Below are 13,750 nucleotides of genomic sequence, written 5' to 3'. Positions count from 1 at the left end.
GAGGAATATTCAAGGCATGAACTCTCTCTGGAACTCAAAACTGTGTTTAGCTTTTTGGCAACTATTTCTCTGCACCAGAGCCAGTCCCAGGTTTGCCAAAACCATTCTGTTCAAAGAATCTTGTTTACTTGTATTCATATCCCACTACTCATGACAGCTTACACAGTAGGCACATACTGCATCTATGACAAGTTTAAAAAATCCCACCAAGAAAATCAAACAGTTTCTACTCTCAAATCTCTTACCTGGGCGATATTTCAGCAGAAGATCCCAGATAGATCGCCTGGAATATGGATCAACTCCAGAAGTGGGCTCATCCAAGACTACTACTTTTGCTTCACCCACAAAAGCAATGGCAACAGACAGTTTCCTTTGCATTCCACCTACCAGAGGACAAACACAGCCAGGAGTGTAAGATGAGTTATGTAAGTCATAGGGATGTAATAAAAATTGCTTTTTGGTATGGGGACAAACTGCTACAAATAAAATGAAATGCGTCCTAAGACACATTTCTGCAAAGATAAGTTAATAGTAATTCTTCTTCTGAAATTCAAAGCAGGTTATTTATACATATATAAATAATATACATTTTCCATCTACACATTGCATTTTCTGCTTCTTGCCAGAAACAAAAGCAGGAAGATATGAGGTTTTCATGTTCTTTCGTGAAACTAACCAACTCTTTTTTTATAGTTGCAATCAGGACAAAGTAGTATAAGAATAGATGGCTGTTTATTCAAATCAGCCTTTGAATCTGAGAGTTACTGAAATACACTCTGTGCATTTGTACCTTCAGAATGGAAGAAGCTACTCCTACCAAATAATACAGTACTGTGGAGCACAGATCCTTACAGTGGGGCAGAATGATAGTATAGTATTTCATTTGCCTTGAAGAAATAGGAGGTTTTATTTTGTTTTGTTTGTTATATTAACGAATTTTTTATACATATATTTATTTAAAATGAATAGCGAGCAAGTATATTTGAATTTGTTGTATATTTATAAGACATAGAAGCTTTAGGGACAGGTTGTGCCAGCTTTACTACTTGTACAGTCCCATTTACTCCTTGAAAAGAAAGCATCCCCCCCAGGGCACATTGATGAGTCAGAATATGGCCTCAAATATGTAACTTGACCAATAATTGCCCACAGGCCAGGTAGGATGGGGCTATAACAACCTAGTCTAGCAGAAGGTGTTCCTGGCCATGAGAAGGGGTTGAAACTAGATAATCTTTAACATCCCTTCCAAACCAAACCATTCAGTGATTCTATGAGAGACAAAGAAAAGGCAGCAGGACAAAACATCTTAGAAAATTCCTGTGGGCACCTGACAAATTCTGAGCTTCTTCATTTCTTTTATGGGTGAGGCCCATGTCTTCCAGCATTGTTTCCAGCTCTTGCTCAGCTTCTTCTCTGGATCTTCCTTTCAGTTGAGAATAAAACAAGATGTGCTCTGCTACAGTAAGGCTGTGACAGCAGACAGAAAGGCAAGAAGGCACGTTAAATGAATAAACTACTTTTATTCCCAAGCAGCAATAAATTCATTCTAGCTTTATCTTGCTAAAGAGAGGTTGCATTACCCTAAAACATCTTCTTTGGGATCAACACACTTCACTTGGAGGTCATAGTCTCTTTCTTTGCCTTTTCAAAGCAGAACCTGCTACTAAAGGAACAGGTATAGCAGGCATCAAACCATCCATTTATGGGAATAAAATGGAAGAAGTCTGCTGTTGAGATGAACACAAAATGGAAGTGAAGTTGGAAATCACCAGAGAAGGCAGTAAGTGGTTGAGTGGTAGTGAGAAATGGGCATAAAAATATCCTGCTACTGCACTATCAATTTGGATTTTTTTGCTTTAGTGGTCCTAAATTATAGTGCATGAACCTCCAGGATAACTCCTGCTAGCCTACACTACAAAACAAAACACCAGGAGCATTGTTATTTTCCTAAGAAACTCTGTTCCCAGTGAAATGATGCAGGAGATTTCTCCTGCTTTGGCTTTGGGGATGCTCACACATGCAGACTGGGATGCTTCTCCTTGAAGCCAGTATGGAGTGACACTTACTGATTGAACAGGATGTTGTGCTGAGGGCACATCCCTAATCTGTGCCGAATGGAATCCATGTGAGTCTGGATGTCCAGGCCACCAACCAGCACAGTTCCAGACGTGGGAGGGAAGAGGCCTGTCAGTATGGACCTAGGAAAACAAAATGAGGAAATGCCCCCTCTCCTCTCTTCTCTGTGCTAGATAAGGAAGCTACATTACATGATTCCACTAGATGGAGCATGATGACTTCTTACTATAGGCCTTGATGAAACCACCCCAGCAAAAAGCATGTCTGTAAATACTCTTGATCTGCTACAGAGAATCTGATGGATCTGCTAATGTCATTTTTGATACAACTGGTTCTGGCTTCCATCAAGAAACTGTTTTAGTTCAGCATGTTATATCACCCCTACATATAAATGGGTCTAAAATGAAGCTCAGTAGGATGAAAAAAGAATAATGGTTTGAGATCTCTGGCTATACTGACTCATGCCCTAAATCTTTATTTTCTATAAACTACAAGACCAAATATGATGTTGTAAATGGGTGGCATCTCTTAATATATTTGGGTGATTAGTGGATTTTCAGTTTAAAAAAGTTAAAAGCAATAAAAAATTTTGTTTTTATCAGAAGAAAAAAACCCCTCAAATGACAAAACATTTCAGCAGATTAAGATGCTTTTATTTTGGGTTGAACATATTCCTTGTGAAACAATTTAAAAAATCATAAGACAATTTAAAGTGCCTTTGAAATAAAAGTGTTTTAATTAAAAAACCCTGAAGTATTCTTCTGAGAAAATTATGAAACACATTCAATTATTTCAACATTTGGTGAACTTGTCACAGATTTATAAAAGGTTTTGTTCACCAATGAATCCTATTTTGCCAAACAAGGTTCTGTATAAAGAAAATCAAACATCCTTGAAGTCCAGCTTCCTGGGATACTAGGTTTCTAGGACTAGAGGAACATTTTAATCTGGACATGGATCTTGCACGCCATAGTCATTTTATTTAAAGAGGGCCTGTATTTTATACTTCTTTGAACACAGACCAATAGATGTGACTGACTTAGAGCCAGTCAGAGAAACCAAGAACATGTGGAATGTAGTGGCTTGCAAATTTTTTCTTTCAGCCAGAAGATCCTTCTCTTTCTTCACCTATGGTAGTTAAGCCATGGGAAATGAATTCTGGGAGAGAGAATTGCTTCCTTCTCTCTGGACTTTCACTTGTTTATGTCATGCATGACTTCCCTCCCAGGGCTTTAACTAATACAGAATACCTTCTTAATGCCTAGGGGCAGCATTTCCCCGTCTGGAAAAGGCCTAATGCTGTGTGTCAGGCCAGCTGCAGGGGTGGTAGAGAGACAAGGGAAGAGTGAAAAGAAAAGACTGCCCCAGCAATAGAGCACTGCCCTAGATGTGCTTCTTCTAAAAGAAGAGACTTACATGGTAGTTGTCTTTCCTGCTCCATTGTGACCAAGGAAGGCTGTGATCTGACCCTCATAAAAAGTAATATTTATCCCATCTACTGCTGGTTTGGGACTGTTTGCAAAAATCTTCACCAGGTTCTGAATGCACACTCCTGGAATCAATCCTGCTGGCTCAGGCTCAAAGAAGGTATTTACTTGAAAGGCAAGAAATCAAAAATGAAAAGAGAATAAAAGCACCTGTTTTAATCCTAGTTCTGATGATGGCAACACATCAGTAAATGCAGAAGCAATAGCACATACACAGCATAATATAGCATCGTGTTCCAAGGCCAGATTCTCCAAGTCACACCAGTACAGAACTAAGGCTAGAATTCTAATTGCAGTGCAATTTATTTAGATTCACCCTCATATCTATGACAGGAGAAGCAGAGCCCAGAATTGTGGTGGTCTGTGGAAAGGTAATTCATCAGGCCAGGGGAAACTGAACATGCTTTCTGTTCTCATTGTAGCAGGAAGATTATTTGGAATTGTTTTCTGGAAATACTTAGATAGGCAGAGAGATTACATTAAACAAGCAGCAGGTTGCTTTTCTAGCTGGGCTGAAATCTGCCATTCAAATAATCTGCCCAGCTGTGCATTCTTTGACCATGATGGTTAAAAAACCTCCCCCAAACACAAAAAAAACCCACAACAACAAAAAAACTTGCCTTTAATCCTGGTAGATGAAATTTACCTCATTGCTGAGAACAGGTCAGGATTTAGATAGTACCTAACATGAGCACTGCATGAGATGGCTTTCTCTCAGGATTAAAAATGCATTATTGCAAATAGCAGCATCAAGACATTTTATTGCACCAGCTTCTAGACAAAACAAACTTCCTTTGAAGTAAATTAAGCCCTAGGGCAATGTGAATTATGGGAGCTGAGAAACTGAAACTAAAGACCCTGTCCACTTTTGTTTACACAGAATGCTTTAGGCTTTGTAGAAGGCTTATTTTGCAATTGCAGTTTACTTAAATTGTTCAGTAGCCAGCAGGCCTGTGTGGAGAGCAGCCAATGCAAGCTGGGCAAAACCAGCCCCACATCCATCAGCAGCTTGTGTGGCTGTCGTTATTGTCACTGGCAGGACTCAGAAAAAAGATCCAAATTTGTTGTACATGAGAGAACAGCTGCAATAGTCAATATATAATGGGTAGCACTATTTTAGATAAAATTATGTTTATGAGTAACTTTTCTTTTGATTTGTGAAAAGAATCTAGGTTTCCATTTACCTTGCTGGGACAAACATCTCTGTATTCAAAGAAGTTCACATGGAGTCTGGCTAGATAGCTAATATATATATAATTGCATATACTGGCAATTGAGGCACCTTCCTTGGTTTTATATGTGTCATAATCTTGTCTGCAAGACTCACTAGCAAATTATGAGGCAAATTCTCTGATGATCTCCCCCAGTATCTGCTTTGCATCACCTGAAGGACACTGGTGGAAGGTTGAGCTCCCTTTTTTTGTGATTCATATTTCTCCATTTTGATCCTATATCCTCATTGTCACTGAACTGTACTAGGTCTGCTCTTGGTTTCTCCTCATGCCTCCCAGTTCCTGGGTGACTGAAAGGGAAGACAGGGTAGTTTTTTTTTTTTTGTGCAGTGCGAGGCAGAAAGCCCTTCCTTTGTGGCCGTGGAGCAGTTGGAACCTGGGAACTAAGGAGTAAAGCACCAAAAAGATAAGGCAGTACTAGGAGAAGATTGGCTGAAATAACCTTTAACCTCTGCCTGTCTTTTTCCTTTGAAGTCCTGTCCTGTTTCCATTCACCCTGAATGCATGTTTTCAGTGCCTACGTGAGGAGCTCTGATGACCCCACTTTTATCTCTTGCTTTTCAAGAGTCAGAAAGGGCTCAAAGCTGTGTTACTTGTGCTACAGAATTCACATGCATTCCTCTGAGCATCTCATACAGAAAACTTCTCTGGCTCACCACAACAGAAGACATTGGGGCTTGAAAACAAGACAGGTTATTCAGGAATTCTTAGCTGATGGCTAATGTCAGCATCAGAAAAGGCTGCAGACAGACATACAGAGCACTTCAGATAAATCCCTTTGAAACCAGCCTTTTCCTACTGATGCAAAACACACTAAAGATAGGCAAAAAAAAAAAAAAAAATAGAGGGGAGGGACTAAGAGTGAAGAACATTCCCCTCAGCGTATTTTTATTGATGTCATGGCTCTGTTTAATTTTAAAGAGTCAATGTATGTGGCTCTTAGGCTTCCCTCAGCAAGAAAACTAACTTGCCAAAGAAACAGTCTGCATTTGTATGATTAAAAAAAAAGTTAGGGAGCTCTTCTGGAAGCTAGCTGTCTTAATTGTAGTGGCTAAAATATTCTACGGGATAATGAATGTAGAGGAATAAATAAGAGTCAATGTCTCTGTCATGCTTAGCTCTGGTAGTTACATGCTATCACCTACTGGGCCCCTACTAGCTCTTGTAGCTTGGCTCCAATCATTGCTATATCTAGTTTGGGATGAAGTACAATGAGTATAGTATCTCAGAAGTACTCAGGTTGCTCTCTCTCCTTACTATTAATTTCATCTTTGTCCTGGACATCTGTCTTAGGCTTCCCCTGCTCGCCGGGTTCTTTTTCTCGTTTGTGTTTACATTGTTTGTTTTTACCATCCTTCTTCCCCTGGCCGTCACTCTTTTCTTCTGTTTTTTCAGCTTCTTCAGATTTATTTGAGTTGCTTTCATTTTTTTCCCTTGCCGTGGTCTTCTGATCCACACAACCTTCTGACTCTGGACTTTTTTCTATATAAACCAAAAGTAATCAACATTTAATTAACAAAAATTTAATATCCCTAGAGGTATTTTCAGGAAGAGGAAACAGTCCTAAGCCTTGAGCTTTTCAAGGGCTTTTGTAGAAGAGAGGATGAATTAACGATCAACACAATCAGACTACTTGAGATAATAATAGAACAATTTAAATCAGAAATTACTTCCAAAGACTTCCTGTTCAATCCTCAAAAAATATGGCCAATTTAGATCATGGCAACTATCTCCAAAGATAGAGATTTCATAACCTTTCTGAACAACATGTTACAGTGTTCTACCTTCATAATTAATACTTTTTTCCTTATATTGAATCTGAATTCTTGTTTTCCAGCTTATATCCATTGCCTCTCATCCTTCCACTAGGCACATCAGAGAAGTCTAGCTCTTTTGAGCTTTCTCTCTTCAGACTGAGCAGACCCAGCTCTCTCAGCATCTTGTATGTGACATGCTCCAACTCCTAATCAACTTGCTGGCTCTTTACTGAGTTTATTCACGTTGGTACAAGGATGGCGTAGATTATGATCTTGCTTAGAAAGTAAACAGACTTAAATTAGTGTCAAACTATCCAGGAAAGAGTCAGGTTTAGAAAACTAGGGAACCTCAGTGTAAGATTAACATTTCATGGATGTTGTGCTGAGCAGTAAGAACTCCTTGAATGTCTCAAAAGGTTACAGAGTGAGGATTTGATGCTGCTTGTTAAGCCAGGCCTTAAAGTCTCTCAGATGGAACAGTGACTCACCTCTAATGACTCTAATGATAGCACACCACTCCAAGTTCAAGGGCCCTTGCCAAGACTCCCAGTGTATGGCAGTCTCTCACCTTTGCAGCAGGCCAAATAACAGAAATATTATGCAGTCACCTTCAAGCAGATCAGTGAAGTTATTTCTAAAAAACAAAGTTTTAAAAGAACTCACCATCAGCAGTTGCTGTTTTCTCAGCTTCTGGGCTTCTGGAGCCAAGCCAATAGGATTCCAGCACAGGGAAATACCAAGGCTGTGGTAACCCATAATCCCCTAAAATAAAAATAAGTAGGTAAAGTGCACTTCATAACCCCATTCTGCAGTAGGTATAAATTCATCTAAGCAAAGTCTAATTATAAACACGTGCAGTCCTAGTGTTGCATATCAGAAGGTCAAACCACGTACCAAGTAGTTGACAGAACAGATTTTTTTAGCAGTTTTTTGGGTTTTTTTTTTTCCTTTTGGACAGCAGTAAAATATTCAGAAAATGTGATGTGCCTTGCCTGACCATGTCTTAAGTAGAAAGTAGTTTAATTGCAGAATGAAGCTACTCCCTGAATCCTTACCAACCAGGCAGCAGCTTAAGGTGGGATCCTAGCCTCACTCAGGGACGTTCTTTTAATGCCCACTTAACACCTCAGGCTTGACATTACTGAAAAGCTTTTTAAATTTACACTTATTACCCTGGGGCTGAATTTACAACTGGTAATGAGAAAAGACACTCTGACTGTTATTTCAGCCTGTCAGGAAAAGTGACAACAGTGTAATCCTCTTCTTAAACAAAAATGGGCTTTTTTAGTTACAGGTTAATTCAGTTTGGATAAGAGACAGCACAATAACATTACCAGTTCTTGGCAGCTCAGGTCAGAGTTAATGGAACACTGCTTTCCTGGATCATATTGATTTATAGAATGCAGGAATTTGAGCGTCTATGTTTAAAACTGGCATCTTTGTGAACTGAGATGTTATTGGCCTTGTGTTACTTATTCAAAACAGGCAAGGAGATCTGTGATACTCATACAAAGATGATCAGTTTTATGAATTGAAAACCACTGCTTATCAAAGTGTCTGCTTACTTCTCAATTAAGAGAAGCTACCTGTGTTTCAGCCAACCACTTGTACTCCTATTCATGCACAGAAATGCTCTGTCTTCGTTCATAAACAGTTTGCCTTGTCATGGACTGGATTATTCCCCTCTGAAACTGGTGGCTAAAACAACAGCTTCTCATTCAGGATGAATGCAAACCCAACTGAAATTTGTTATGGAGCAGAATGCTTGAATAGCCAAAGGGCCATTGTGCCAATGGGTGGCTGGTTTCAGAGCAGACTTGAGCAGGACTAGAACCATAGGGTTCAAGGAATTATCCAGGGAATTCCTGCAGTAAGCTCAAATAGTACAGCATTGATTTGGCAGGGCTGCACATATGTGACAGAGAAATGCTATGAAATTCTACAGAAATTCTACAGAAACAAAGCAGCAGAAAGACAAAACAGACCAAATATTGGGAGCAAGTGAACTAACTAGAACCCCTGAAAGATGCTACTTTTGTGTAAAGTGCTGACAGAAAAAAAAAGATTTTTATCTATGAATGAAGAAATTTCTTGTTTAATTCCTGCTGTGTTCATGCAAACGTTCAATTGTCCACTTTTCTTTAAACAAACAGAGTTGCAGAAAAGGAAAAAAAGAAACAGCAAAAGAAAAAGCAAAAGAAAAAGAAAATATCCTCCTGCCAAGAACACCTTCTGGAACTGCAGTATACATGCAGGAGTAATAAATTGATGCAAAGAAAGCTCACTTGCTTGTACAGCATAAGAGTTGGCAGTTATTATATTGTAACAATATTCAATATGAAGCATAACCATTTAAGCTAGAAGAACAAATCATTTTTTCACACAGAAGGTTCCAGAATTTTGTAATTTATAACAAAGAAAATCCTTTTGTGACTTTGTACTAGAATCATGATTTCCATTGAGAAACAAAATAAATCCACACAGGAACTTTCACAACTGCCAATGACAAGGCATGTGTCTTAGAAAACAGTACCATCCTTTAAGAAACAGTTTGCATAATGTGGCCAAAGTAAATATATGAACTAGAAAATCTAATCTACTGTCAAAACTATATTTAAAAAAATTTAAAGAAATCTCACTAGAAATGGTTGAAACTTTTCAAAAGAAAAGTATGTCCACAAATTGGATTTTAACAGACGATGTTTTGTAGATTTAGTTTCTATTTAAATCATAAAACAGGACTAGAAATCATATCCTCCTTTTTACTGTTCCTTCCTCATTCTTTTCAGGAATGAAAGAGGAGAGAGAAAAGTGGAAGTCCTTAATAAACCAGTAGTGCTAAACTGGATAAGATTCATAGTCTACAAGGTCAAACACCCTGTTTCTGCCACTGAAATATGCAGAGACTGATTAGACTAACACAGTTTACAGCAACTACCACTACTTTGTATGAATAAGAAACTGACATACCTGGAAAAACATTATCAAGATACCAAGAAAGTATTCCATAGAGAAAAGCATCAAAAACCATCATGTTAATGGAAAAAAGAAAACTATATTCATCTCCTTCCAAGGGACTGGTTCTGATGTTACCCCACTGTAGGCCAAGACCTTGCTCTTCATAGCGTGACAAGTATTCTGTACCAAACCCAAAAGCTACTTGAGAAAGCAAACTCTGGAATAAAGGAAAAAAGATATTCAGCCCTGACAGGGGGACACTTTGCAACAAATCCCAAAAACAAATAAGCAAAAAAAAACCCACCACAAGAAGAAAACAAAAACCTTGAAACAAACAAAAAAAACCCTCTGACTTTTAGGGACTGGACTTTAAAATTGTGTAACAAATGACATGAGAAAAGCTGTTTCACTTTTATATTGGCCTGTAAAGTTTAATTTTCTACAATTCTAAGCAGTATTTAGCTATAATAGACTGAATTCAACCTTGGCTGTATTTTATTTATCTACTAGGAAACTCTCAAAGATTGCTTTTTTCCTTCATTAATGTCTGTTTAGAAAATGCTACAGGTGCATCTAGAAGTTTACAGTGTACACCTTTGATTATCTAGGTGAAACAAAGTATTTCCTGAGTGTATGAGGCAGGGCCACTCTGAGTAACATGACAGAAAGTACACCAGATGATGAGGATATGGAAAACCACAACTGCTTCCCCTGTCATGTCTGTTAGCTGATTCTAACACAACAAACTAATAAACCAGAAGTTCATACTTAGCTTATAACTTAGTTACAGTTACTTAACACTTAGTTACAGCTTTGGAAGTGCTTTGTTCTCTTTTTCCTGTTTCCTTATATTTCCTAGTGTGAGAAGACAGTTCCTTTACCCATGCTGTTAGATGGCTTGGTAAAAATGGGTAGACTGGACTCAAAACACCCGCTCTCCTTCCTAACTCATTGGGCAACAGAAATACAATCTGAGTAATTTTATAAGATCATGGTTCCATCTCAAAACACAGCAAGAAGTTTCCAGCTTCCCTGACTTGTTAAGTATCTTACCTAAAATGGAAGAGAACCAACAAGGAAGCAGTGCATGGAGAATGTCTACAACTCATTAGATGAAAGGTATTTCTCAGAACTTTGGCACTGGGGCTCAATTCCTAGCTTTACAGTTCAGGTAAAGAAGGAATGTGAACCTGAAGTCTTCTTATGCTTAGACACAGGGTGTTTGTGAACTGCCTTTATATTTATTAAACATACCAGAAGTCAGATTTGACTTACAAGGAAATATTCAAAACATCTAAAACGTTTTAGTATGCTAATTTCCTAATTAGCTAATTAGTATGCTAATTATTCAAAACATAAAATAAATTGTATTGGATTTTCTAAAAGCTACGAAGACATCTCTTGAACTAGGCCTGTGCTACAGGCTTCCACACCTGCAATCCTTGATTATTTAAGAGAGATTTAGAGGTCTCCCTGCCTGAGTCAAAAAAGTCAAGAAGAAGAAGTGTGCAATACTTTGTGATTCACATTGTGGACTGTGAGAAGGGGAGCAGAGATGCCATGGAACCAGTGAAAGGCTTACTGCTAGGATCTTCAGATTAGCAGTCAGACGGTCTTGCCAGACAAAGCAGATGATGTGGGGCAGGTACAAGGTGAAGTAGATGACTCCACTGCAGGCAGCTGCCAGATTTGCTTTGGAGAAGAAGGTGCTGAACAAGAAACACTGCATTATGGTGGCTGTGGTGAATGTCAGGAGGAATAGAAAGAACAGAAGTGGATTGCTATAATGTAGCACTTGTCCATTCTGCAAGCAAAAGGAAAACAGAAAAATTTACAAGTATTGCTGCTTTCTGCTAGCAGGAAAGGTCAGAACTGCTATCGACATGTAATAGGTACAGAGTAATAAGCCAGTCTTTCTGACCTAATATGACTTCTAACTCTTCCAGATATTCGTTTCAACAACTGAGGTCATTACAACAAATCCTTCATCTAACTTTATATCTGCTCTTGGATTGTGACTTCAGGTTAGTACAACAGAAAGAACAAAATTCATAACTGACTGAAAACAAACATTCTGTTGCAGTCTTAATAAGTAAATATTCCAAGCAAGATCTGCCCCCTTGGAAAATCATGCATTTTAAATAAAGCTCTTTGAAATATTACAACAAACTTTCATTTATCTCCTCACACCATCCCCTCAATCCACTTGTTTGATGTACAGAAAAGACAACATAAGGAAGTGCTACAAAACACATCTTGAAAAACCCCCACAATAAAACCATAGGCAAATTATAAAGCTTCTGCACCTGGATATTATTCAAACAGAAGCATATCACACCTGAGGAATCCAAGCGCAGTTTCTCAGAGATCCTTGAGTATTAACTGACCCACTGGGTGAACTTTTATTGACCTTTCTTCATTAGAGCTTTTGTGGACTACATGCCCTCTCTCAAGAAGAACAGGGACTGCTGCCAATTATCTATGTAGTCTTTAAAACCAATGTTGAGACCTATTTATTAGGTCAATTTATATAATGCTCAAATAGGTCTTTCAGGCTATAAATAGGCCTCAGCATGGTTGCAACATCCCACTGGGCCTTAGAGACTGATTTCTTTATCAACAGGGATGTAGTGTCTCATAAGAATGTATATACAAAGGTGCCTCACACTGGCATAGTGAAATATGGGAAAGAAAGTGAATTACAGGTACAAGCACATTCCTCTCTGATATTAATTACCTCCTGATTTTTAATTAAACCACTGTAGCAAATAAAGTGAGCTTTCTCTATCCACCCAAGCTGCAATGGAAACACCAGGAACTACAACAACTTATCAGGACATGCTGGTAAGACAGAGCAGCTTGAACCCTAACTATCTATTTATACCAATACCAGCTCCCCACATCAGAAAAGATGCAAGGGCATTTTTCCTTACCAAAATGCTATACATTTACATGATAAAATATAGCAGCAAGCTCTCAATACAAAGCTTGGTTCTCAGGTAGTGGAGACAAAAGATAGTCCTCAGAGACAACATCTGAACTGTCCTGAAAAGTTATAAAAATTACAGTAATTCTGAATCACTGGAGCAAAAGGTGGATTTTTTTTTAGGTTTTCCTGGAAGTTCTGTTCTTGCAGTCTCTTTTTCCGTTGAAATAGTTGCACAGTTTCTAAGCAGACAAGCACTGAATATTAAAAATTAATGACATGTAGTGAATTACGAGATTAAAATTCTGCAAATTATTATCTCTTTGATTTAAAACAACACTTATTATTTATTGGGAGATCTGCATCTGCCTACAGAAAATACAATATACAGAGTAACCAGCCTGATGTATTTTCTATGAGTGATCCCGCAATAAATCTTTACTGGTGCATTTATTGTTCTGTCTCTGCCAAGTGCTGATGCTGTTATGAGGTCTGCTTAGAAGAATGTGCCTGCTACATGCTGGGATCAGAGCAGGCCTCCACTATTCACATCTCCCTCTTTATGGCTACCATTCTTTCTCAACAGCAAACTGGTATCAGGAGTGCAAACACAAGAGTTTGAGAGCAGCAATCCTTACCATAATCAGAGCTGTGAGGAGGAATGTGCTCACAGCCATCATGGAAAAGCTGTCTAGGAACCACGTGCACCAAATCACTCCATTGGTTATGCCCCTGTTCTTCATAGCCTCTTTCAGACGCATTTCCTTCTCCAGCACTATACTCTTCACAGTCATGGAGACTGAATATATCCAAGCTAGCACCATGAAGATGGGAAAGGCGCGGTTTAAGGTGATCATGAAGCTACCAAAGCAAGAAGGAATAAATTAAATTTAGGTACAACAGAGAAATATTAGATGAAAAGCAAAAATGAAAAGGAAAAGGAGTTGGCAAGAGTGTATTAATACAATACAGAACTGTAAATTCTCAGTCCAAACATCAATAGCATGTCACTAGTAAACCTCACAAGCACCCTAAATATTAATAAAGTAATGGTTTCTGCATTCCCATGAGACAGATGAATGTTATTTCTATTTTACAAAGAGGTTCCAAGGGTTATTGAAGGCTACGAAATCTCTGGGTTATTTTTTGTTTTAGCTTTAGTAAAGAGCCTTATCTTGACCTAGGAGTTGTTTTCCATCTTAATTTCTTCTCCTTTCTTGCTGAGGAAGAGGCTTGGTGGGCACCTGGCATTCAGTCATGGCCAACACACCACAGCCCTTGGCACCCAATGCAGGCTGAGCCAGAGGCAGTTTT

The 13,750-nt window shown here is 38.5% G+C and overlaps 1 protein-coding gene across 1 annotated transcript in view; it reads right to left on the bottom strand.

Moving 5' to 3' along the window:
- The window catches only part of ABCA4 (ATP binding cassette subfamily A member 4), a 59,621-nt gene that overhangs the window by 22,243 nt on the left and 23,628 nt on the right, over positions 1–13,750 (bottom strand). Inside the window, exons 14-22 of the mRNA XM_041483139.1 lie at positions 13,075–13,297; positions 11,093–11,314; positions 9,523–9,727; positions 7,216–7,314; positions 6,053–6,277; positions 3,493–3,670; positions 2,067–2,198; positions 1,328–1,467; positions 246–383 (exon numbers count right to left, since the gene is read on the bottom strand). Coding sequence (XP_041339073.1) covers positions 246–383; positions 1,328–1,467; positions 2,067–2,198; positions 3,493–3,670; positions 6,053–6,277; positions 7,216–7,314; positions 9,523–9,727; positions 11,093–11,314; positions 13,075–13,297 — 1,562 coding nt within the window. The remainder of the gene's footprint in view (positions 1–245; positions 384–1,327; positions 1,468–2,066; positions 2,199–3,492; positions 3,671–6,052; positions 6,278–7,215; positions 7,315–9,522; positions 9,728–11,092; positions 11,315–13,074; positions 13,298–13,750) is intronic.

The sequence above is a fragment of the Pyrgilauda ruficollis genome, unplaced genomic scaffold, assembly GCF_017590135.1.
Source record: "Pyrgilauda ruficollis isolate IOZ18807 unplaced genomic scaffold, ASM1759013v1 scaffold6, whole genome shotgun sequence".
NCBI classification, from domain to species: domain Eukaryota; kingdom Metazoa; phylum Chordata; class Aves; order Passeriformes; family Passeridae; genus Pyrgilauda; species Pyrgilauda ruficollis.
Note: the sequence above shows the minus strand (reverse complement) of the source record. Positions and strands in the feature narration are given on the sequence as shown.